The sequence below is a fragment of the Mycetomoellerius zeteki genome, unplaced genomic scaffold (genome assembly GCF_001594055.1).
Source record: "Mycetomoellerius zeteki isolate Tzet28-1 unplaced genomic scaffold, Tzet1.0 scaffold70, whole genome shotgun sequence".
Lineage (NCBI taxonomy): Eukaryota > Metazoa > Arthropoda > Insecta > Hymenoptera > Formicidae > Mycetomoellerius > Mycetomoellerius zeteki.
This window is the reverse complement of record NW_017257720.1, coordinates 528,921-555,089: the sequence shown is the minus strand read 5'-3', so window position 1 is coordinate 555,089 and position 26,169 is coordinate 528,921. Positions and strand designations below refer to the sequence as shown.

At 36.0% G+C, this 26,169-nt stretch overlaps 2 protein-coding genes across 3 annotated transcripts in view; one reads left to right on the top strand and one right to left on the bottom strand.

Annotated features, from left to right (window-relative positions):
* Window positions 1–260: 260 nt before the first annotated feature.
* Window positions 261–26,169, bottom strand: part of LOC108729146 (cleavage and polyadenylation specificity factor subunit 6) — a 47,963-nt gene continuing 22,054 nt past the window's right edge. The window contains exons 3-9 of one of the 2 annotated variants that reach the window (XM_018458125.1): window positions 25,182–25,213; window positions 24,238–24,325; window positions 21,823–21,902; window positions 8,937–8,980; window positions 2,284–2,344; window positions 1,882–1,928; window positions 261–1,502 (exon numbers count right to left, since the gene is read on the bottom strand). In XM_018458125.1, the coding sequence (XP_018313627.1) occupies window positions 664–1,502; window positions 1,882–1,928; window positions 2,284–2,344; window positions 8,937–8,980; window positions 21,823–21,902; window positions 24,238–24,325; window positions 25,182–25,213 (1,191 nt within the window). In that variant the 3' untranslated portion in view covers window positions 261–663. The remainder of the gene's footprint in view (window positions 1,503–1,881; window positions 1,929–2,283; window positions 2,345–8,936; window positions 8,981–21,822; window positions 21,903–24,237; window positions 24,326–25,181; window positions 25,214–26,169) is intronic. The other variant, XM_018458126.1, reaches the window with a different exon arrangement.
* LOC108729147 (uncharacterized) lies at window positions 13,873–16,240 on the top strand. Its single transcript, XM_018458127.1, has 6 exons — window positions 13,873–13,953; window positions 14,306–14,514; window positions 14,783–14,821; window positions 14,927–15,108; window positions 15,526–15,577; window positions 15,941–16,240. The coding sequence occupies exons 1-5, from the start codon at window positions 13,886–13,888 to the stop codon at window positions 15,529–15,531; spliced, it is 504 nt and encodes a 167-aa protein (XP_018313629.1). The 5' UTR covers window positions 13,873–13,885; the 3' UTR covers window positions 15,532–15,577; window positions 15,941–16,240.

Sequence of the window (26,169 nt, the reverse complement as noted above, 5' to 3'; positions counted from 1 at the left end):
TATAAAAAGTTTGTTATTATAACGTATTCTTTTTTTAATCATTCCACTTTTATGTCTTCGACTGTTTAGACAATATTCCCTCAGAAAGAAAAAAACCAATATTTTTCACGAGAGAATTTCATCCCTTAAACACGTGTGATTGAGGACTTATAAAAAAATACGTCTTATTTTTTTGTTTATGTTTTATCCAAAGCTTATTAAAATCAGAGAGGGACACACACATAAACTTGATTGTTTTTCCTTAGCAAAATCTGAATATTACATTATTTAATCAACATAAACACTTATTTAATGAATTATTAAAGTAAAAATATGTGTACATAGACATAAGCCAGAAAATGATCATGAGATTTCCGATAAAGTTCGTTAGCATTGTCTTCAATATAAAATACATTCATAAAATAAAAAAAAATCTATGGGAGGTATGTGTTATTGATATCGATATAACAATTCACACTTTATATAACTTGTGTGGATCCATTAAATGTCCTAATCCATGTTCAAAAATAATCACAGTGTAAATTGTGAAATATCTCTGTTCGTTACACGACAGCAACTATGCACACAAGCTACCTTAGACACTGTGAACCTTTGTTTTAACTGCGATGTTTCAAACGGAAAATCCTTCATTTAAGTATCATCGCATTCCTAACGAGTATATGGTCACTTGGCTCGATTAAAACGTCCTCTCGTTTGCCGTCGCGGTGGTGCGATATTCGAGGTCGTAAGTAGATTTTCCTCGAACGTATCAACAGTGAAGTCCTGTTCCTTATGCACTTTAGGCAAGCTTCTGTTGCTGACCGGACCATTTCGTCTCATATGAACGTTTACCGAGCGCTCCATGATTCCATTTCGAATTTGCTGCTTCTTCTGTATTTGGAGTTGTTTGGATCTGGAAGGTGGAGGCATCTTCGGTGGTGGTAGTGGTGGTGGCATCTTCGGTGGCGGTAATCGCGCAGCTGGACCGGCTGATAATCTCGGTGGAGCCGCCATCCTCGGTGGACCTGGCATACGCGGTGGAAAAGCGGCACGCGGAAAACCGGGTCCGGGTGGCGTTGGCGGCATCGCCTGGACCGGACGTATCGGTGGTGGTCCATATCTGAACGGCCTAGGGCCATAGAGCGGTGGACTCATTAGCGGAATAGGTGGCATACCAGACGGAGGTGGTGGCATTGGACCGTATCCCGGTGGTGGTCCCGCGATACCTCTGGCGAATCTCTGAGACGAAAATGGCCTGCCATTTGCAAAACCTCGTCGTGGCATCGCGAATATCGGCGGCCCCATCGGTCGGCCTGAGTTTTTCAACGAGCGCTTCGAATTCTTCCTAGTTGAAGCTGTGAGACTGATAGGATCCGGCATCAATACAATTTTATTTGTGTCGATCTTCTCACCGCGTTGGACCTCCTGTAACGCGGTGAGATAAATGTCGCGTTCGATGGGATAGCCACGTGCTTCTCCAAAAGCTGGATACAGACAGAGGAAGATCTCGTTTGGACGATAAGCTTTATCAATAGAGTGCAAAGTATAATCTCATTGACTGTCATTGTTAACTAACCTGTTTCAGATTGATCGTATAACGAAATAAATTGACTTATGTTTTGCATGGCGTGCAGAAAAAAAAACGATCTAACCTACGACCATGGCCTACTATGTATTTACGCTACTATTTTGACAGAATGTAAAACTGTTCATAATTCGCAAATATTTATTTCCCCATCCATTGATAATAATTCCAAATGTTTAATAAACAATTACTTGCAGCCGAAAAAAAATAGACAAAATTATTAATTAAGTCCCTCATTAATTACATCTAATAAAAATAAAACAATTGCAAGAGAAACCGGAACTTTACTATATACACAATGTTTTAAAATAACATACCTTTTAAGGAATCTTGAGTATCCCAACCTAGCTGTTGAATGAGATATCTATAACAAAGTAGCGCCGTAATCGATTCAAGTAGGGATGCCTTCTGAAATGTACTAATAGTAACTAAAATCTATACTTTACATTGCGTTTTAGTTACTGTTAGTTTCGGAATGTACTCTAGGTTTTCTACTAATCATACATACGAATATTTGATATTAAAATAATAAATAATTGATAAATATAAATTACCGACCTCTTGATACACTATTAGTTACATAAGATTAAACAAGTATCTAGATATAAATATTTGGCGAATTCAGATATCCGAAAACTTCGAATATCTAACAATTCAAACGGCAATGAAAGCATTTAGTTTAATTAATTAAAGGTGGTATGGAATTAAATAATACTGACCTACAAATTAAATAACCAGTACGATTCACACCGTGCGTGCAATGGACTCCTATAAGTTCATCTGTAACAGAAAATTTATATACCTCACAATACATAATCTAATGGTACAAATTTTGAAATAGCACGCGAAAGATACTTTATACATCGGAAAAAGAATCTGATTATTTAATTAGAATTCTGGTTAAAAATGAACAAATTATAATTTTCTGGTTGAATCTATTATAATTCTAATTAACTTCATCAGAACTCTTGATATGATCAGAATTTTCTGGTTCATTCATTTTCAATCAGAAATTTTTCTCGGTGTATATTTGTAATTATATTTTACTTCATAAAGAAAAGACAAGGTTTATAAATTCAAGTGTCCAAACATCGCAGGCCTTCCGTGTGTATTTCCTTTTCAAAGGAGTTTCATAAGTAACGGAGTAAAACGTAACAGATAAAGTAATTATATGGCAACACGAATATATATATATATATGTATGTATGTATGTATGTATACGCGTGAGAGTTCAGTCAGCGGGACACGCGATTGGTATCTCGAAAGCGCTTTCGAGACGTCAGACGGCACCGAAGACGCGCAGGAACTGAAGAAATATTCGCTTGCGAAGAGGGCGGTCAATAAGGGCATACCGCAACGCGCGGCAAAGCGTACGATTCCACGGGTCATCAATTCGGCCTGGGGTGTGGGGTCGGCACCTCTTCGGGCCCAGCAAGGGGCTGATTATAATATTATCGCAAATTACCGGCAAAAGCTGCGACGAATTCACGACGATTCGTGACTCCGGCTACGACCGGTCGGTCGCGGCGGCATTTTCGCAAGAGCCGCAAACCTTAATGAGAGTAGTTGACCAGTATAACGATCGAAGCGCGTCTACCTATCTCTTCTTCTTGGATTCCGCACGACCGACCTTCTCCCTTATGTCTTCTTGTTTTCAGCGAAGCGCAAACGAGCGGAAGATAAGTACCAAGTACTTTAGAGGCACTTCGTACCTCTTTACCACGGCTTTCAGGGCGAATTAAGTGACCCATCGCGAGTCATACGATACGCCGTTTGACCTCTGCGAGCCGCTTGATCGAACGGAGAATACATCGGTATCTCGGAACGATACAGCGCGAGTTATGCCCTTCTCCTTTGATAGATGCGTTACTATACTTTTCGCGAAGGACAATAATGCAAATATATGTAGACGCGAATTGAATGACGCCAGTAAGGAGATAAGATTTTCCATGAAAAAAATCATGACAAACGGTCTAATAAAACTGCTGACTGAAACTATTTTCGATCTAGCATCCTTCGACACAGCGCTCCATGTAAAAGTATTAAGATAATATATATGTGAATGAGCAACAACGTGTTAGCAGACTCGAGTATAAAAGCTATTTCTTCGTAAAGGAGTCCTTGGATTATCATATATGGGAAAATAACAGTGTGAAAAATCGTAGAACGTAAATCCTCAACTTGAATGGAACATAAACCGAAGAACTCGCGAACATTTGAAACAAGAGAGGATCGTAGATATTTCTGTAAATTCATTTCACGAACGAAATTTCAGTCTTTCTCGAAAATCAATAGAAAGAAAATTTTATAGTACTGTTTCGTTTAAATGTTACACATTTGTAGGATCTAAAAAGAGAATATATGTTAAAAAAGGATTGATTTTTGCCCAAAAAGATGTAAGTAAAAGAAATAGTAAATTTTCGAGGTGATCCTCAAACTGCGAAATTTTTAATAATTTGTCGTATCCAGAAAGTAAAACACTACAAAAACACTATTTCTTTTCCTTAAATCTTTTTGAATCAGTCCTTTTTTAACACTCTTCTTTATTTATATACAATCGTAGTATATAACGAAAGTTTTTTTTTTATTCTTTGTATTTCTTGGGTCATTGATTAACTCATGAAATTTTAGTAAATTATAGAATAATGTTTTCGTTAGAATATAACAATTGAAACAAATCAGAGAATAATAATGAAAATCACAGATGTAATTCGACATCAATATACGCGTACATAATATACAAAATATGCTCGTTTCACGTTGGGATCTATCACGAGGTCATCTCAATTTTACATACGCCAGAAATGTACTCTTAGCGGACGGGAATCTTCTCAGAACACGTCGGCATCTAATGTGAATCTGGAGCCAGCACCCCCGTGGAGTGCTGCTTTTATACTAACAAATAAGCCCGATCCTCAAGCAGATTGTCGAAGACTTACGATTACTTTGACAGACATTAATAAATGTCATTTTTTCAAAAATAACATTTTTGCCGAATATTATCCCACTCTCCCTAGCTTTATAAGTTAAGTAAAATAATTATATATTACAGCTTCTTTAATAACTAAATTAATAGTTAGTTCTATCACAAAACTAAAATTCACCGTAGGACAAGCGTATTGACATTAAGAAAAAGATAGGCATGTGGAATTTCGCTTATCGAAAATCTTCGGCATTCGAAGAAGTGAAATTCACAGATTGGCACTTGAATAATGTGTACATATGTACATGTCCGTATATCGGTATGAAATTATGGTCAGAGGGATATTACGGAAGTCTTTCTGAGCACCCTGCTGTTTGGCAGCCGAAATCAAACGTTGCTCGACGGGAGCTGAAGCATGATGATAATAATGTTTGTTGGTCGAAAATATGCCTTGTATATTCAGTAATATCATTAATTAAGGATGCGCCCATGATCAATTCAAAGTATAGTCTTCACACTGATGCAATTATTCGCAAACATACAGTCGCTCCAAATTTATATTAAATATATAATGTAAAAAAAATAGTACAATATAATATAAAAAATACGATCGTCGGGATCTTTAAATTTATGTTGGAGTACTATGTAAAAAAGATTGTCTTTTTTATTCATCTTTTTATTTAAACCTATTTCGTGTCCGTCGTTAATAGATATACAGATTTATGAGCATTGCTATGTATTTAAAACATTTTCGCACACGCAATCACTATCTTCATTTATGCTTTCAGGATATTATATATAGAGAGGGATATTATATAGAGAGAAAAAGAGAGAAGTATTGTGTACCACTTAAAAATTACAATTTACTGAAAATTTCGTTCCATGCTTATAAGCTATTTAATTAACGAGGTCGAGTAAAATGTTAGTTTTCTAACAAGAAAAAGGACGAAACTGTCCCCCTCCGATTTTAATGAGCTTTTAATATGTTATTCTCTAGACAAAAATAAGCGACGCGTACGTTTAAAACTATAAAACAATTTTTTTTAATTATTTATTTGTAACAATTATTTATTTATAAAGAAAAAAATTGTTTTTTTCTTTATAATTATATTTCTAAAGTACTCTTGAAGCCATTCGATTTTCATCATGAAAATTTTTCTCTTACAGTTCTGGCGATATTTGCTTCGAAAGAGAAAAACCGAGTTTCTTCTAAAGGGTGTTTCATCCCCTAAAAGTGCGTATGGGCACGTATAAAAAATACGTGTAGCTTATTTTTGTCTGAAGAATAACATATTAAAAGCTCATTAAAATCGGAGGGGGACAGTTGCGTCCTTTTCCTTGTAAGAAGATGAAGCTTAAATATACCATATGCCGCGAGAGAGATTTCGAACAGTGCCTTGCTTTATTACAAATTTCTCTCACATACAAGAAAATTGAGTTTTGTTTACGAACAGAATTCGAAATTCAGGAAAGCGGTGTAAAAACGCGGTGGAAAAACGTTTCGCTAAGTAATTCTGAACGAAGTAGAAATTCGCTGCTTGTAATGAACTTCGATCCGTCACGTTTCAAACAGCGCGAAACGAAGCGACGGAAGGGGTCGGTTGCAGTACAACCTCGTGCATACTGATGGACGAGGGTAGGCGGTCGCATGCAAATATTGTTTTCGTTCGTGCCCCCGAGATATCGCCGACGAAGGAATAAAAGGCGGGCGGCGCACCCGGAATTGCACATGCCACTCCCCGTACGGCGCGAAGGTTGATTTTCGGGCTACTGGAGTAGTCACGAAGTATGACCCGAAGCGACGTAGTAAATGTGGCAATATGATATATACGCGAGAGGTACGTCAGCTCAAATAGCCTCTGGTAGATCCTGGTCGTCTTGTACCGAGAATACGGGAAAGATCCTAGTACCGCCAGAGCGTAAAGTTCCGCCAGGCATACACATAAGAACCATCAAAACGAGGGAGGACGTTAATGTCTGGCATACATAAACATGAAAATATCACTGGCTTGTTAGAGAGAGAGAGAGTCTTTTCAAGCTGCCGATTATTGCCGCTTTAAATCAATCGAACGATTTTAAGTTCAATCGCGATGTGTACGTATACGGAGTATACTGTGTCGCGAAACGCACAGAGAATGAAGGTTTTTTGCAAAATACTTGAATGAAAATTAATATAATTTGAGTTCGCGCAAAAAGACTATAACATGCTTAATGCTTTCGAAGTGTAATACAATTTATATTTTATTTTCAGAAATAATTAGATACACATCGAGACAATTCGCGAAAGTTCAATATAATCCTAATCGGTGTTCACTCTGCTTCTTTAACTGATATTCGCAGTCTATTTTAAATCCGATATTTATAGTCAATTCTTATTTTAAGATTCTAGTTTTTCTTAGTCGATTCTAGTCTTAAGATGCTAATACACGGTTCTGAGATTGGCTTATGACATCTTAAGACTGCACTTAAAACAGTTCTAAATATAAGAATTGATTATGAATACCGGCTTAAATTAACTCTTAGTACACATTTCTTTTCTTCGAAAAATTAGGCACATCAAGTACTTAGTTATAATGTTTATATACACAATGTTTTTATATACAATTTTTTTAAATATACAATATTAGAAATACTTTTTAAAGATATTAAAGTATATGTAAGAATCGCTTAATAAATTTGTAGGTATATTTATTAAATAAGAAAAATCAATCCAGGATTGCACAAATGAACTGTGTTATAATGTGTATATAGTAAAATCGTGTATGGTAATCGTGTGTATAGTAAAAGATCAGAAAATCATCACGTATATTAAGAGTTAATGTATCTTTGTTTAAAATTAACGTAATTGAACGATTTTTTCATTGTAAAGATCAAAATCCGAAGAATAAAATTATATAACTTAAAATTATGTAAAATTGTAAAAAAAATCTTTGTTATAAACAACTTTTCCAACGTAGTTAAAGAAAATGTCTAGGTCCATCGCGAATATCAATTAGGGATAAATTTAAATGTGAAAAATTAAATTAAAATTAAATTAAAACAAAAATTAGCAATACTCTACTCTAAAATATAAATTTGATTTCTAAATGTATTTGAGAGTTAATAATCAATTTAATGAATGTAACGAGATACTTCCGTACGACCGGCGTTTTGGTATGAGACACTGGATATACGGTATTGATAAATGCTAAGTGGTGGCTCGATAGATTAGCAATTAAACGGCTTCTTTTGCCTTGGAATGCGTCTCGACTTGTTCTTCGATGGACCGTTCCATCTTCCAAGTTCGAGTTAGTTAATTCATAAGTTTCTCACGTACAAATCCGACAGCTGTAAGTCGCGATAACGTAACCGAGCAAGCTCATGCAATTTCGACGACAGAAATCTGAGATGATTACGTTAGTTTCACATCTTATAAACTTTCCGAGGAATCTTGTAAATTCCAACAATTTTGAAAATTTCGAATTTTGTGTAATAAAACATTATTTTGTGTAATTAAGTTTAATAAAACATTATTCTGTCGAATAAATTTCAAAATTTCAAGCGTCCGAAGATTACTGTCTTGAAAAAGTATACCTTGACCACAATAGATCTTAGATACATGAAGATTTAAGATAACCTCGAAATAAACCAGAGATCAAAACTCGATTCTTAAATCACGGTGTACATGTACACCAAATCCCAACGCAGCCTCATAGATATGAGTGGCCGTTTGGCATGAGAAAAAATGGAAGGACGCGAGGTTATACACGCAGAGAAGAGAAGAAAAGGAAGAAAGCGACGACGTGGATGAAGAAAGAGAAACGAGAGTAGAAGAGAGAAGAAGAAACGCTCAAGGGAACTTTCTTCTCTACTGCTTGATAAACGGCGGCAGATAATTAACAACGCCCCGGTATATACTTCGCGCGTGGGCGATCCTTCGTTTCTCGAACTCCAGCCGAATTCGTTTCCAATCGTTGTAGTCGTCTTTGTCGAATTCTTCTCATTCGAAACACAGAAGCCGGATCGTACAATCGCGCGAGTAAAACAACCACCGACTTCTACATTCGTTCTCACAACGTACAACACGACCGAGCCGTAATCGAGAGAGTAAATTAGGAAGGGATGCGTCCGTACAGTCGTGATCAACAGTTTCGTTCAAGCGAGAACTCCTACGAGATTTTTCTCGCTAGAAACATGAGTACCCGTCGATGTTCGATGTTCCTTTTTTATGATTGCTGATACAAAGTTTCGTAGAGCTATTTCCTACTGTAGTCGAACCTGATGCATTTTAGTTGGCGCCGATCAGATATGAGTCTTGCAACTTTCATCAAATATTTTAGCGATTCAACTGCTCGCAATCAATGCAAAGCGTTGCATTATTATCCACGATTGTGGTAGATGAAATAAAGTTACTTCGATTTCTGAGTCGAGGAATTTTGTTTGAAATATATTAAAGTAATGCAAACTCACCTTCACCGCATGTCGATGTGAAATCATCCATCACTTTAAAGAATCTGCAAGGAAAGAGAGCAAAAATTTTTACTTTTGGCAACATTTGTGATTGCAATTTAATTTTGTAACTTTACATTTCAGAAAGGTAATTGACGTTACAAAGAAACAATTTACTTTTTAATAATCAATCTGAATTTATAAAATTTTACATGACCGGAGCCAGCTAAAGAGACTTTCTTACGAGAAATATTAATATACAATATATATTTATATTAGGGTACATATGTGTGTTAAAACATTCTATGACCGTTGTTAAATAACGATCACTTCGTAGAATCACTCGTTTTATAATAAGTGATTCTTATTAACATTCTTACCATATAATTATTTATACGGATTATACATAGTTAGTTATCTCGACTAAATAATGTTATTAATATCTCAAGTGCGATATTATAAGCATGCATATAATAACAGCGCCGCCTTTGAAAGGGCAGCAGCCTCTTATCCGTCCTTCATTCGCTGCCCATAATTTTACGAAGCAGCCAGCGCGACGGCGATCGAATTTCCCTGGAGTCGATGAAAAAAGTAATCGGTTAAATAAATATTCAGGTACCGGTAACCGGTCGAGCAAACCGGCAGTGTAATAGCTATGTAATAGGTATGCAGAACCCGAGCGGCAAACGAAGGAGTATGGTAATGAGACTTAAAAGCCGGAATGTTGTACGTCCTGAGTTACGGACGGGTGCAGCAAGTAAGAGTCCTTTACACGTCACGCAGGGGCGCTAAGAAGTTAAATCGATTTCGAATTATGTCATGAAAACACGTCGCAACCGGCGCTCACGCGTGTCGGACGCAGATTAATAATAGCTGCAGCGCCGACGATTTTTCAGCGGGCAACACATTTCCCCTTTTGTCTCCTATAAACTTTATCGTGAACTTACTGGCGGCTTCTTTGTGATCTATGGGATAGAAGACAGGAGAAATAGAGAAACGGGAAAGAGATTTCTGAAACTTTGCAGATTCGGAGATAGGGTGGCGCTTATATAATAATTTACGGGGGTGCAGTCATGCATCACGTTGGTTTCCCTTCACCATCATCGCCGAGGGCGGAGAAGAAAAAGAATCAACGGATTAAGCCTACTTCGACTGCTTGATAAATTATGGAAAGGTGTTCATGTATTTTTTTTTTCGCGTTCTTATAACCATTTCCACAAATGATGTTTCATCTTCAACTAACTTTACATCTTTTTCTAATTCTAGGAATTACTTGAACCGAAATTGAATTTAATCTACATTGAAAACGGGTGTTAGAAAATTTCGAAAATATTTCACACATAAAGCGAATTATCACGTTTCAATGATATTTTATTACATAAGTATTAAATTTAAAGAACATTATTACGTTTTTCCATATGCTGCATAGTAATTATAACATGTTATTACGTGATTAATAATAATTTATTTCTGCATATTAGAAATTATTCGTTTAAACTACGCAGTCTAAGATTAATTAACTATTTGAAAAAAAATACAGAGATCTTATACTGAGATGAGTTTAAGAAATGTGCTTAGATTTAGTTTCCAAGGAAATGAGAATAGTGGTGACAAGCATGAAATCGTTTCAATCCCCTTCACGAACCCAGATAGATTTGGTTCTCCGAAAAGTTACTACGTTATTGTATTGGGGATTGGGTGGCCCAATTGTGGCGGTCTATAGAGGCTTAATAGGGCCGTTTTAGTGCCTTTGGTCCCTTTCAACTCCGAAACGGACTCCCTATAACACCGATTAGGCTAACGCGATTATAAGCACTAACTCACGGCTTGCCGACTGGTTTCAACCACCGTGCACCGTTCAATATCGATAGGTTATAAGGTGAGAGATATTTATAACCTGCGAGGCTTGTTAACTCATAATGACTCTCGAAATAGGAGCATCTAGTTTGGGAGTGTACTCCAATAGCATCAAATCGTAAACATTATCGTTATTCTGAGAAATATCAACTACGTCAATATGTTTTTATAAATTGAGCAACCTAGAAGAACTTACTTATGTAATTAACGCACATGCGATACAACAAATTTACATGAGCTATGTAGCTTACACATCATCCGTACACTGAAAAAAAGATTGGCTGCTGCAGCAAATTAGATGGTAAAACATGGCATAGTATTTTTAATTGGCTGCAGGAGCCAATTTTTGATTGCTTTAGCCTATCTGCAATGTCAGTATAGGATTTCGATAGACTAACACAACCAAAAATTGACTGCTGCAACCAATTAAAAATGCTATGCCATATTTTATCATCTAATTTGCTGCAGCAGCCAATCTTTTTTTTCAGTGTACGAATCTTGTACAAGGTCAGTGCAAGGAATAAGATAAATCTCTCGTGTACGTATCGGTAGCGAAACAGCGCGCAATGTCGACTATCATTCGCTCCCACGGCCGCGCATTTATAATACTTGAAATATTCGTGGCGCGTCTTCCTCGTTTCAAGAGCGTGACAGCACAATCATGGAGAGATGCATCTATCACAGGGGGAGTGGGCACGGCCTTCTACGGGATGAAATATCGAAAGATAGCTGCCGGGGCTCCGCGTGCCGCGGCGCGGCGCCGCCGAAACGTGAAAAATGACAAGCGTTAAATTAATTTGACTTTCGAATTTGAATTACAGATTCGAAGCAGACGCGAAGGTGTCGTTGTACACGGCGCTTCGCACTCCACCCAGTAGAAATTCTCCCCAAGAACCCAATATCAAGAACCAACTCATCATCATAACGATCATCATCATTACCATCATCATCGGCGTCATCAGCGCGATGGCCATATTTCCGACGCTGTCTTCGTCGGAAAATCAAAATCAAAAGCTCTGATCCACTATGTAAGACGAGCGGCCATCAATATTTATAAAACCCGTCATCTATCAGTGGATGAATTCTTTCTCGAAATATTTTACTGCGTTGGCTGCTATGAATGCATAGATTTTATCGCGTATCGAGTGTTTATTCAATATCGCCAAGTGTCATTTATCTTGCGCATTTCGAAGTAGACTGATCAATTCGGTCACTAGGAAATATAGTATTTAAATGCTGTTCCGCTTATTACATAATTTCCGTCATATAATTTCACGCATATTTAATTTGTCTCGATCATTCCAGATCTTAAATTACAATTGCAAAAATTAATCTAATAGTGAATTCGATTGGACACACTATATAGTGATGCATATTAAAGCCGTTATACATACTGATTTGATCTAAGTGTAAAAGTGAAATGCGAATATTTCAAATTATAAAATACATTTTACAGTACAATGAATGTATTGAAAATTTCACGTTTAACCTTTTTCTATATTTATATTAAACACACATCTTTACATTAATTTATGTATGACGACTTTAATGTGCATGCAGTATTCACTGAATGCCTCCGAATTTGTCATAAGACATATTGTATATCTTCTAATATAATTATATAACATTATGTAAATATATGAAATTGGCACTATTAAAAATCGTCTTTAATAATTCAATTATATTTATCACATAAATAATCAAACATTTAATTCATTTATATTAGCAAGCAATATTGCTAATTTATAAATATATTTTTATGTTAATTCTTTTTCTATATTTTTTAAATTTATTAGCAAGAAATAATGCTAATTTATAAATACACGTTAAATTTCTTTTCCCATAATTTTTTGAACAATTTTACTTTAAATAGCATTATACGTTCAGAGCTGCAGTTATCACCGAGTATTGCGAATACAAGTTCCAACCAAGGTGTTAATGGAATACACTTTTACAATCTCCTCAAATCTAAGCGATATCTTCGCTAATTAACTATAAGACCCATAGAGATGACTATTGATAACTCGAATGTTTTGTGTAAACCGTAAAAATCACGCGGAGAAATTCGATCGGAATAAGGAGACGCGCCCGTGAAACCGCGAAACGACATTTATGGCAGCGCGATTGTCGGTCGTAAGTGGCATTCATTTGAATATCGCACGGTGTGTGGTCCTTCGCACGCGCCCACCGTACTACGTGCTCGCGCCCATTTGCGTGCGTGCGTGTAACTTTACTGGGAGAGACCACATGACCGGTCTATGTCATGCCGGTTGCGTAATCACACATTATCTAAAAGCTCGATCGTCGCCCGGAAGAACAGCGCGTTGCTATTTAAATCTAATGAATATCAAGTTACAATTTCGTCGTTTGACAAGACGATGATAAATAAATACATCGTGGAGCACTGATTTTCAGACACGCAGACATGCGTTGACCATTCACGCGGCATGTTAGACTTTCGAAGTCTGTTAAGTGAATAATTTTTTAATTCAACAGATTTCGATTGACTAAGAGATGTAAGGGACAGTCGAAATATAAGAGAGAATCATGTTTTTCTAATTCTTAGAACTAAAAAAATGAAGAATAAGTTGAACCAAGATTAAATTAAAGTTAATTAATATTGATGAAAAAAGGAATGAGATGAATATTCGTCTGATAAACAATGTTAAATGACATTATAGCTTGAGCGATTCATAAGTCACTCGCGTCGACATGAGTAAAAAGTCTTATTTAACTTGTGCATACATTTTCGTAAAATTTTTGAAATTTTTTTGCCCGAGACTTTGTTTTTATTTAACTTTTTTTATTTTTTTTTATTCTTCTGTATAATTATGTAATACATTAGGAAATTTGCCTTATTTCGTTTTAATACGCTTGAATAATATGCAATCAAAATGCACAATTATAATCAAGTTTCCTTTTATATAAAGAAATAATGCATACAAATTATTCTGTGTCGTGAAGGATAATGAGAAAAGCAATCGATAGTTCTTGATCGATTGACGCTATAATGTAAGACTATAATTTTGACGTAATTTTTAAATTTGTAAAACCTTTTCGGCACAAATTTTCAAAATTGTGAAATAGGTATTTGTTCAGTAAAATCCACGACTATGTGTACTTGCCCTCCAGATAATAATAGTAGAGAAGAATATCATACTGCACTTTCCGAATGTCATACGTATGTAACCTATACATAATTTATTAACCTATATATAATTCAATTGCATTAATGTTACATTAATAAAAATATGACTTTATTATGTTTCAACACATATTTATCAATATATAATAATTTTTAAATTAATAAACATATTGTTAGATGAGAGATACCACCATTAATTATTTACATGAAAAAAATATTTTCAATATTTCGTTGTGATAAAAACATAATATAGCACATATAGAATAACATTATAGAATAACATTTTATTCTTAATGTTACTTTAACTTTTATAAACAGCGTTTTCATGCTCAGAATAAAAGATTATATCAATGTGAAAAATACTAAAAATTATATGAACTAAATTAAGTCCAGAAGAACGACGTACGTCGACACGGTATTATGAAGAAGAGTTTGCTCCACCGTATTACTCAACTCCAATCTCGCCTCAAATCTCGACTCTAATCTCGACTCCAAGAAGAATACCAAGTTATCAACGTATGCCTCGAACCCGTGTAAGAAGTGTCTCACGTAGAGATCTCACAACTGGAGTAGCTATTGTACCGCGACGAATTGATTGTAAATAGAAAATTCATATATAATCATAACAGTAATCCATTGTATCACATAGATATATAATGATTTATAAAGTATAATACACAATAGTTATTTTTATTTTCTTAATTACAAAATTGCTGCCAAATAAAAACTTTAATTCTCATTGAAACTAATTAATATAAAAATATAAAACAATAATCTCTCTAATCTAATAGATATATATCTCTCTCCTCCCTCCTTCCCCCCTCTCTCTCTCTCTCTCTCTCTCTCAATTAATTGTATTTTTCAGTTGATGCTGTATCAGATGTCGAAGAAATTGACGATGAAGGTATGGACGATAAATTATATCACGATTAACGCGCGTTACATTTAAATATTTAATAATAAATAATCAGTACAGTAATAAATTAGATAAATCGTTATACTTTTCTAGAGACAACGAGAGAAAGATTACAACGATTACAAAGCCCGGCAACACGTCCGTCCATCATTTCCGAAAGAGGTGCTCCTGGAACGTATAGAGTGAGACGCACAAGAGCGACACAATATCCATTAGAGAGAAGGCAATATATACCTAGAATAGTTCAGATTACACCTTGCGGGAAATGTCTGAGAGTAAATAATTTAACACATCATCCTCCTTATGATAAACAGATTTGTGCATAAATTATAATACATCTTGATTTAATGAGAAACTAACGCGAATCTTCAAATTTAATTTAAAATCTAATATCCCGAGAATATTTCTGACCAAATTTCTTAAAGCAAAGTATGTGGTCATCGCGATCAAAGCTGACCTAGAGCTAGCCTCTCTACTATTCCAAGCGTAGTTTTGGCTGCCCTTTCTTCCGCCCATAAATTCGTTTTCTCTGATTTTTATCCATGTTTGCGTTTTCCGTTTGTTTTTTCCTTGCCCTACATTTAGATGAGAAAACATTTTAAATTTACCGTGATGAATAAATTAAATCTATCTATATAAATTATTAAAATATTATTGACGTAAAATTATATATTAATTCTATTCTTTGACAGATATAAAAGCATATCGAAGTAACCATGAAAAGCAATCAACCAATCTACACAAGTATGTACGTTCATGCTTCTTTACATTTTTATACTATACATAGCAATATCTTTGATTTATTTATAAATATTACCAGACAGCGAATTTTATGTTGCAACATATGCACGATATGAAAAATAGAAGATATCCTCAGCGTAAAGAATTAGTCGTCGCAACAGTTTTAATTATAACAAGAATTCATGTTCCGTTTTGCTTCGAAATTCACGACCGCAGATTATATTTTCACGCAAGTACACATGGACCAGCGAAGTTGGCCCATCAGCTGGACGTAAAATCGTTCATGTTTGAGAATGTTTAATGCATGGACTGCGCGGTCGTAGGTAGGTGAACGGTTAACCGATGTTTGTATGGCTGTACTCCCAGCACAGATCCCGGAACACCGAAGATATCGTAGAAGTACTGCGCAAACACTCCGACTGACTGTTTCTCAATCAGAGTCGCGTATACGGAAGGCATACGGTTATAGCAGCACTCGGTAGACGCCTGTTTTCACGGTCATTCCATTTCCAAAGTGCGTAATTTGTCATCATATAAAATACGTAGCTCTGAAATACACTCAATTTAAAAAATGCGACTATCATTCCTAAATAAACAATTCATTCGGCTAATAATTGCATGAATTTATCAATAAAATTTATACTAATTGAAAAAAGAACATCTTGATGACAAATTGAGTCAATTGAAAATCTATTAATATATTTAGAATATAAAAAATCTGAAAATTCAAAGTAAATAAGAATACATTTTTGTACAAATCAATTTTTAAAATATATTTTTTTAAATAAAACCTTATCATATAGAATTTATTATTATAGATAATAAGAGAGAGAGAGAGAGAGAGAGAGAGATTTCGTCATTTTTAGACTTTCAAAGACCGATAAACGCTCATAAATACTATTGAATACTGAATAACAATTCAAAGACTAGGTTGAGGAGAAGATTAATATTGACCCAGGGTTATATTCTTATACATGCATTATCGTTTCTGACCAAGGATGTCCGACCAATTCTCGGAAGAACGTGGTTGTGTCGGTATTTCGCGCGGAATCGCCTTTGAGCATCGTTGCCTGGTATCGCACGGAGAATGGGCGACAAGACGGCGCGTGCACGGATGAAACGGGCACGCGAAGACGCGGAGGACGCGAGTGGTGGCGAATTTACGTAATGAAGCGATCGCCCGGGTGGTCCCGAGCGTGAGACGCGCGTACGCACGTTCCTTCGTCGTTCCCGATGCGAGACGCTTGCCAAGATGGAGAGAACAAAGAGAGACGAGAGAGTAGGAATCTCTCTTTTTCTCCTCGAGAACGACTTGTAGCTCCGGCGTCGTTCAGCTCTCGAATTAACGGCACCGGAAATACGAAGCAACATGCACGCGCTCGGACGCATTATGCGCATGGAAGAGAAACGCGAACGCGTTTACCACCCACAATCATTTGCCAAAACGTGCCTCTCCCGCGATTTCCACGCGGCACGCACCGACGGGGCACCGGGATCCCGAGACGCCACACGTCAGAATATTTGAGATGGGTTCGCCCCGAGCGCTAAGAGAACCAATCGCCAATCTTTCAGAGAAACGTCGTCGAAGTTCGCGCGATCATCAAAAGATTATCCCTCCCTTCTGGCAAAATATAGATTTCTTGTTGAACTTGCAGAAAAAATTTAAGACTTTTTAATTATGTTCATCTTGTTCAAATTGTTAGGCGAAGAATACATACAATAGGGCTGGGCATGTATTTTTGAAATACTTTTATTTAAAACACACTATTTACAATACAAAGGTATTTTGTATTTTTTATTTCAACGGATCACATAAAAGTATTACGTATTTTTGTATTTAAAATCGAAAAGTTGAAAGATTTTTGTATTTTGTAATTGAAATAATAAAGTTGATTGTCAATGTTAGTATTTGAAATACAAAATACAAAATACTTTCAATTTTTTGTTATTAATATCGAAATACAAAATATATTTGTCTTATCAATACTGTTTTTCAAATAAAAGTATTTCAAATACATGCCCAGCCCTGCCGGATACAAATAGCTCTCTAAAATCTTAAGCGGAATCTAACTCTACAGAATGAAATTTCACGCTTAAAAATTGTCAATTGAGCTACATTTCTTCAATTCTGGCTCAATTGTCACTCTTTATCACTCTTAGAAATTAGATTCCACTGTAAAGATTTTAGAGAGAATATTTTAATAATAATAGTAGCTGCAATTCGACAATCAAAGAAATGTGATCTAATAATGTTAATTATTTCAATCTTATTAATGTTAATTGTGTTTCAAATTGAATTTGATTATATTTTAGCACACCCTGTTAGAATCTATCCGATACAAAGAAAAAACGAGCGAAATTACGCTTGATCAACATACTTGACAAAAAAAGGCATAGAAAAGGAAGCTAAAATTACGATAGTAATAGGACGTATATTTATATTATAATTAGATACATATGTATAATATGCGGAGAGGAATTGATGAATGTAGTTAGATGATTTCAGCTATGCACAGTAATTAATATAAAAAGTTCAAGCCATTATTGCAGTCCTAAAATCAAGCTCACATTGCAAATGTTTGTGTTCCAATTTAACATCATGTTTCACGTGAAATTGCTTAATCCGCTGTATATGAGACTAATGAACTTCTGTTAATGTGATTATCGTTGGTAACTGAAAACGTTTATGCAATAAACGCTACTGAATACATGTCTTGCATATTGCGGGAACTAATTGCCTGCTATATTCTCGAAAATAGTGAGTTTATCACTCTATCTATGAGTCTATTAATTAATAAATCTCATTATTTAATTCCAAATTAAAAATTTATCTATTATTACTTATATATATGTATATGAATGAATAATACGTAAATCATAACTTAATAATTAAACAGTAAAATAAAAAAACTCAATATTCGAAAACATACAACTAATAATATAAAATTGACTTATAACGAAAGATATAATTTATATGTATTTATTTTACATCTTTTTATTAACTTTTCAATTAAGAGAATCAATTATCGAATAAACGCAGATATTTGTTGCCATGAACCCTGTTAACCAGCCATTCAAAGAGCGCAATTAGCCGCGTGATATTTAAGATTCCGTCGCGAGTGAGAGTAATCTCATCCGTTCTTTCTCCGCGATTTCTCCTTTAATCACCGATCGTCAATCCTGAATACACAGCGCTGCGAAATAAGGAAACGTCGTTTACCTTCCAAATACCATTTTCGAGCGTAGGCGCCCGTTGTAAGGCTATTTTTGGCACATTCGCGGCGCTTCGTAGACGCATTTGCGAAGATATCCTTGAAGCAAAGGATCAACATTTTCGATCTTCCAGACGCGTGACGACCGCAAGGAGACTCGCGAAAGAGAAAAAATTCTGGCCGGTGTAAGTTAACGTTATTGTCTGATAAATTCGGTTGATATACGAATATTACAATCTCCGAAGAATGAGCAAAAAAAAATCAAGTAGGATAAATCGAGAGAAACCTCGACACAAAAGGTGGCTTCTTTGCCACTTCCTTGGCAAAGACGGCGTCTATGTTTGTCCTATCTACCTCTGCGTTTTCATCAGAGTTCAAGAATATCTAAAATATTAAAAGGGGATGTTAGTGATGGTCAAACTTACAGGTCGATAGTACAGACTTTTTCAATTCTAAATTATTTAACTCTTTTTTTCGATTTTAGTATTTAAGTCAACTTGCCCCACCTCCTAATTTTGTGTCTATTTCAATTCACGGTAAAAGACTTTTTAATTTGATTCAGTCAAGTCGAAAAATTTTTTACGATTGTAACGTATCAATAATTTTATCACTCCAGCATCCCCTTAAGTGGCGCCTAGTGTTTTCACCTCTGGAAACACTCCATATCTCTTTCATTATCGCACTCTTTCACTTTTTCTCTCCTTTCACTTCGACCACGGCACAGCATCAGTAACCGATCCGATCCTATCAAGGATGCAGTTAATTACACGTCGCGCAACAGCCGAGCCACAAAGTCATCAGGTCTCACTTAAAAAGATCAACAAAAGAGCAGGACCAGACGGGCATCCGCGCGATAGGCTATTCGCATACCTGTCAGCTATTAACCGTTGATGCGAATCACCGTTTTATCTTCGAATTATACAAATCGGGCCGCGTTCTTTGTGCGGACCGATTGACGACCAAGGGAGGAGAGCGAGAAGCCGGGTGATTGCGCGAAAGGTCGTGCTTTGACCCGCTCGGTTGGCCCGCGAGTGGTCACCGTTGTTCCCGCATCAAAGAAATATCTCGTATATTTATCTCCCATTCGATCGAACGAGTAAATAGTATTTAATGTGATAGCCGGCGAAAAATTCGGTCCGACGTCGTTAACAGCTTACGCGCGTGTCACGTTTTTTACGCGATGCACTTACGAAAATGTTTTTGGTAGCGCCTTTGTCGCGCGTGAGAAATAATTGCGTCGGATATCGCTGTAGAACGTCTTCATATTTAACGCAAATATTTTCCAACACTTGAGGGCAGACACCGATAATTAATACTTTTATTACTGTAATAATAAATAGTTTTTATACGTCGTGTGTGTGAGAGAGAGAGAGAAATCGCCGCTAATTACGGCGCTCGAACATTACTCTTCCTCGATCGTATAATACAATCCTTACACATTATCCGACCGTATAGCACTTAGGGATACCTCTCGCACGCACATGATAACGGAGGACGAGAGAAAGAAAACGACAGCAGAAGAGAGACAGGAAACGGAAGACGAGCAAGAGTATGGGTACGCTGCACAATGTTCGGTAAATCATTGGACGTTTATTGCAGTTAATTAGTCGACTGACCGACCCTGTCAGACTGCTTTGCATGTACCATTCAAAGCAGAAAAGCTACACACATGTGCGTGATGGCGCCATGCAAAGGTTAATACGTGTCTCCATTCCGTACGAGTAAAGTATGAAGAACGGGACGTTATCTTGAACACCGTCAGAATTTCGAGAATTTTATTCAACTCATTCCGGCTACCTACCGATCATTGGATGAGAATTTTAGTAATTGCATCTTCTCCATTCAGACGCAAGATTCTTCGTGATCGGTTAAGATAAGAAGCAGAATTGTTATAGGCATTATTGACATTCTACCGATGACCGTCGTGAATTTCTTATTCTTTAAAAAGATAATTTTATTCTTTATATAAAGATATTTTTATAAGACCGAAGAAAACGTCATTCCTGACCTCATTTCAAATAGTCATTTTTAGAGCAAAAAATTAGAAATGCAAGATTTAATTTTAAAGTTTTATTATCGTTAAAATATTTTCAAAAATAATGAAACGCATTTTTAATAGTTTTAAATATAATATTAAACATCAAAAGAATGAAATATTACACGCTTTATCTTGTTATTTTTAATATCATATATTTTATATTTTATTTAATATTTTAATTAATTTTAATTTTATTTAATATTATGTTTTATTTTATTATCACACGGACGATGTATATTTTTAACTAAAGCATAATGAAAATTGGAAATAATTTCTCCATAGTTTGAGGAACTGCGCCTGTACAGCACTATTAAGTGGAAGTTGTATCATCGTTCAATGGCGAACAATTAAAGCAGAAATCATCATGTAAGGTCATAATTAATAAACTCATTGCTTGTTTCAATATAAACTAAGGTATTCTGAATGGTGTAATATGATTCGCTATATAGCTGACGCTTTACGGTCTAAATTAGTGGACGAAAACATCTAGAGAAAGAGGGGAAAAAAGAGGAAAGAAAAAGAAAGAGCGATAAATTTCCGACGCGATAATCAGAAAAACGGTACGCGTTGGATTCAGCTTCCTTGTTAAGGTAATATGATTTGTAGGCGAATGATTAACCAGCCGTCACCTGCGTTATGCGAATCGCGTGCTGATCAATCGCCAATCGCCGTGAAGAGATAATAAATGTGAAATATGATTGGCATTAAGTGAGAGGCATTAACGCAAGTCGTACTAGAAAAGGTCCACGCGTGCTTGACAAATCGAATGGATTGTTCGAGATGCCTATTATTCAATGAGGAGTCATTTCATATCAGACTAATGTTTTTTTTAAATATAAATAAATAATTTCCCTAACTTCAATCAGTTCAAAAGTATATTGTAATATAAGAAATTTTAAGATTACTTAGGTATGTTTGTAAAATTTGTAATTTTCAGAAAAATATTCTAAACAAATTGACATTTTTGATATTGTAAATAAGATCACTCGCATACTTACTTTTTAATTATATCCATAGTCGGTATTTTTCTTCCTGGTATAGCAATCTTCTCGTATTTAACGCCAGCATTTGTAAATTCCTACAACAGAACCGTTAACAAAAACATAAACAATTACATGCATATTGTTGCGTAATAAAAGCAGAATAGTCTCTGTCGCATGAAACGCAGATGCATTAATAGAACACATACTGAATTGAACACGCGTGTAATTTGATCGACCAAGCTATTGTCCTGTTAAACCGTCCCAGCGCACTCATTAGCATCACTAATTATCGCGCATAAAACCGTCAATTACAAACAATGCGAATAATCATAGTTTCTGAGTACAAGCGTGTCATTCAAGTGTGATGTGAATTGAACGTTCGAAAACCGAAACAATCGATCGTTAAATACGAAATTTGCAAGAATGGAAAGAAAAATACGACTCTGTAAACTAATCGACACGAGTAAAAGAGAGATTCACAATTATTTGTATTTCAGAAAGTATTCTTTAGTATACAAGCGTGTTTGCCTAGATGCAACAACAAGTTTTGCACTTTCATGAATCTCTCTATTATCTCTCTATTATCTCTTAGTTGATTTCAAACCTCAAAAGTACTAACAAATTGAAATAAAAAATGAATTACTAATATAAAAAATAAATCATTGCGAAAAAAATATAAATAACATGTACGTAAATTTTTAAAAAAATCAATTGTTGATAAAAAAATTAATTTTTTTAAATGTAGTAATATTTTGTGCTGCGTTAATATTGATTATCTTTAATTATTAAAAAACGTCGCTTAACGATAACAATAGTAACACAAGTGTAATTCTAACCTGAGTGATGTCAGATAACAGTTACCACTCGTTTTTCCACTCTGATGACAGATCACGTCATAATAATCAATCTTTTTGACTTTGCTTTTAGCGAGATATTAGAAACTCAATCTTGGTGATCGTGCACTATTGCGCTTAATGGCAATATCGAACCTATTTTCTTTTCTCCAGCCGTCGATAATGTGCAAGAAATTCTTTCGTTCAAGAATATCTCCGATTCTCAATCTCAACAAAAACGAAATTAAACCATAATAAATCAAAAAAGAAAATGAATTTCGAAAATAAGAAATTTTGTGATAAAAAAATATATTTATAAATTCTCTGTTTCAATGAAACAGATTCTCTAATCGTATATCTAATGCATCTTATCATATTTCTGAGATTTTCGGAAGATGAAAGTAGAAAAATTAGCATGTACCATACGTATAAATCGGAAGGATTTCGTATATGTAAACATACACAAAACTGAGAAAGTAAAAGACACATTTGATGAAATCTTCACGAACCGGTATGCGAGATCCTTTGTCTCCACAATCTTGTTTTCCCCGTAACATCGGCTATAGGCAGGAAAATTAAAGGACCGACTAAGCGCTTCATTATACACGTACTCGTATAATGCGCTCTAATTAGGCGTGGGCGACACCGAGAGATCTCTCTGTTAATTATCGTTGCCCCGTAGCGCTATTGATGTTCACAGCGGCGTGTATAATGTTTTTAAAACATATCCCCTAGGATTCTTCACTCTCATCGCGTGGCAAATGGCTGTCCAAACGTCGGTGGGGCCGAGACAAAAAGCAAAAGATGAAGCGACCGAATCAACTCCACGACTTATTAATATAATTGATCGGTCTTCGGTCCTTTTCTCTGACAGCTTTGACCCAGAAAACATCGCGGACATATCCCCATTCGACATAACGACTCGGACCGGCAATCAGTTAGCCGATCGAGTCGTGGCAGCCGGCTATTCCAAAAATCTAATAATAAGTTCATTAGCTCAGTCTCTCTTCCCTCGCTACAAATTAGTCAGACCGCTCTCGAGTGTTCTCAAGCTGGAATTGACCCCGATGCGATATTAGGATGTCAAGGCGAGAGCGAGTGAAGACGAGCAGATGAAATCGAGAAAGACAGATAGAAACGAACAGCGATAATAGATAGTTGAACCAAGTTTGAGAAAAAAAAAGAGAGAATCTGTATATCTGCTTGATCAAGGAATGCAGTAGGTGACAGCTTGAAAAGTGAGAAGACGTTGTTTGGTCTCTTGTTTCGAATTACTAAAAGGTAAAGGAGCGCGTGCATAAACATAGCGAATTACGACTTGAAATTCGAACGATACGCGATATGTTTCCGCATTAAATTCATGTGAAAACGTCAGTATTATTTCATCAGACGATACTGTCTACATATGGCCCCTTTTTAATCGCATGGAACAATCTCAAATTTATTTTCTACGTTCTGTATTAAGTTTACAATATTTATTTCAAAATTATCAGTATATATTAATTATCGAGTATAGGGTGACCATTATTATTCACAAGTCGGTGAAAATCAGTTGTTTGGTTTCGCTAAATTTAAGTTTCAGCTTTATATCTCTTACCTTTTTGTCGTAGTAGCGACATGTGTTGGTCAAGTCGATGATATACTTGAGATGAGGAAACGCTTCCAGCAATACTGTCGTAGTAAATCTGCAACAACGGATATGACCGGATTAATATGTGCGCGCTGAGTGGCGTTTCAATTTATTGATCGGTCGTAAAATCCCTGTGCTACTTAAATCGTAAAACGATGTCTTTCTTATAGACATAGAAAAGATAGGAGAACCTATAGTCGGTTAAAACGGCGTACGGCGGAAAGATTCTTTTCGAGGGGCGCGATCTGTATGACTGGATGATATATTAAGGGAAGCAAGGAATTTCTGAGGTTCCAAACGAAAGGGATTGGATTAGGCGGGGGTGTCGGCCCAAATAGTTTCACCATCCCTTTCGATATATCAAAACCTTTTGAGAGACGTACCAGGTGCATGCATGCGTGCGTGCGTGCGTGCGTGGATACAGAAACAAGCACGGCTATGCTTTGCCTCGAACGATTCCCCATAAATAAACAACCCTCGCTCGTGTCCGCGTCGAGATGTTATTAAAAAAAAAGCTTGTGAAATTTATTAGGATACTAGTCGATTTAAAAGCAATTAGCGGCGAGCTAATGTGACCCGGCAGATTTATGTAAGTGACCAAGTGAGAAGTATCACGTCTCTCTTCGAGCGCACCACTATAATCATTACTATAATTTCCACAAGCATCGCGATTTATTGACGAACGACTAATATTCCTTTTTTTTCGCGCATCGGGTTACCGCGGCGCGACACCACTCCTCCGTCGATCTCGCTAATGTGCTTTAGTACGCTCATGCATCATCTCCTGTCCACAAGGAGAGAAATTCTGCACCATGCTGTAAACGCAGTACAGACATCGGGATGAAAAAGAAGCGATCGGCGACGATGTTTACACGAGAGGTGTCCAAAAGACAAGTCATCCCGATACTCACCGTTCGGCTGGCTGCAGATTTCTCGCTATGGCCTGAAACAAAAAAGAAGACAACATTCATCATCAAGAAAACGCAGCGAGAAATAATTAATAGCTCTTAGCTTAGCGACAGCTACAAGTGCACGATGCTTCGGAAGAAACTTTAAACGGAGTCTCTGAATGACTTCATCTCCGCAATGATTACCATCGCTGCATACCTTCGTCTCATGAGACTTACATGATATCGCAAGTCATCTCCCATTTCTGGTTAATTAATAGCGCAAGCTTAATAGGCCGCACGAGACGATCACGCGCCGGATCGCATATCGCTAACAAGTGATTGATTGACTTGAGTCTCACGTTAAATTATGATACGCTATGACGTGATGAACACCAGCGGGAAACTTTAAAGGCACGCTCCCGCCACGGGAACGATGACTTGATGATTGTAATACCGGCACTTCTCGATAAGGAAAACATTGATATCAAAAACACGTAGTCTATTGACTCTTATCTTGTTCATACCGTCATAATGAATTTTTTTAAAGATTTTAAAGACTATTTGCAACAATTACGTCGTTGAATTTATTCGTTACTCAGTACTCATATTTTTTAACGATATAGGGGAAAATGAACTATTAGTGTTATACAGAGCAAGGACAAAATTGAACGATTTTGCTGAAGTATCTAAAAATTTAGTTAGATTACTAGACCATCGAAATAATTACGTAGGAAGCTCAATTATGCTGAGCAATGCTATAAAAAATTTTGATATTCTAACAACCAGTTTAAACGTCTTATAATTTTTGATGATCCAACGAAATGATTTTCAGATGTATAGCCAATATTTTAGTAAAACTATCCTTTCCATATATAATACAACCAGGCAGGCGATTTCTTGTACAAAAATAAGTCGAAAATGCAGAATAAATTTTTTCATCCAAGGCTTTGTTTCCAAGAAAATCAAGTTGAGTACACATGCACTTAATGAAGATATTTGTGTAAAGACA

Bases quoted from the DNA above. Each gene is read 5' to 3' on its own strand.
- LOC108729147 (XM_018458127.1), top strand. From the start codon at position 13,886: ATGTGTACTTGCCCTCCAGATAATAATAGTAGAGAAGAATATCATACT. The intron at 14,515-14,782 runs GTAAATAGAAAA...TGTATTTTTCAG, and splicing joins TGTACCGCGACGAATTGATT to TTGATGCTGTATCAGATGTC. The intron at 14,822-14,926 runs GTATGGACGATA...ATACTTTTCTAG, and splicing joins CGAAGAAATTGACGATGAAG to AGACAACGAGAGAAAGATTA.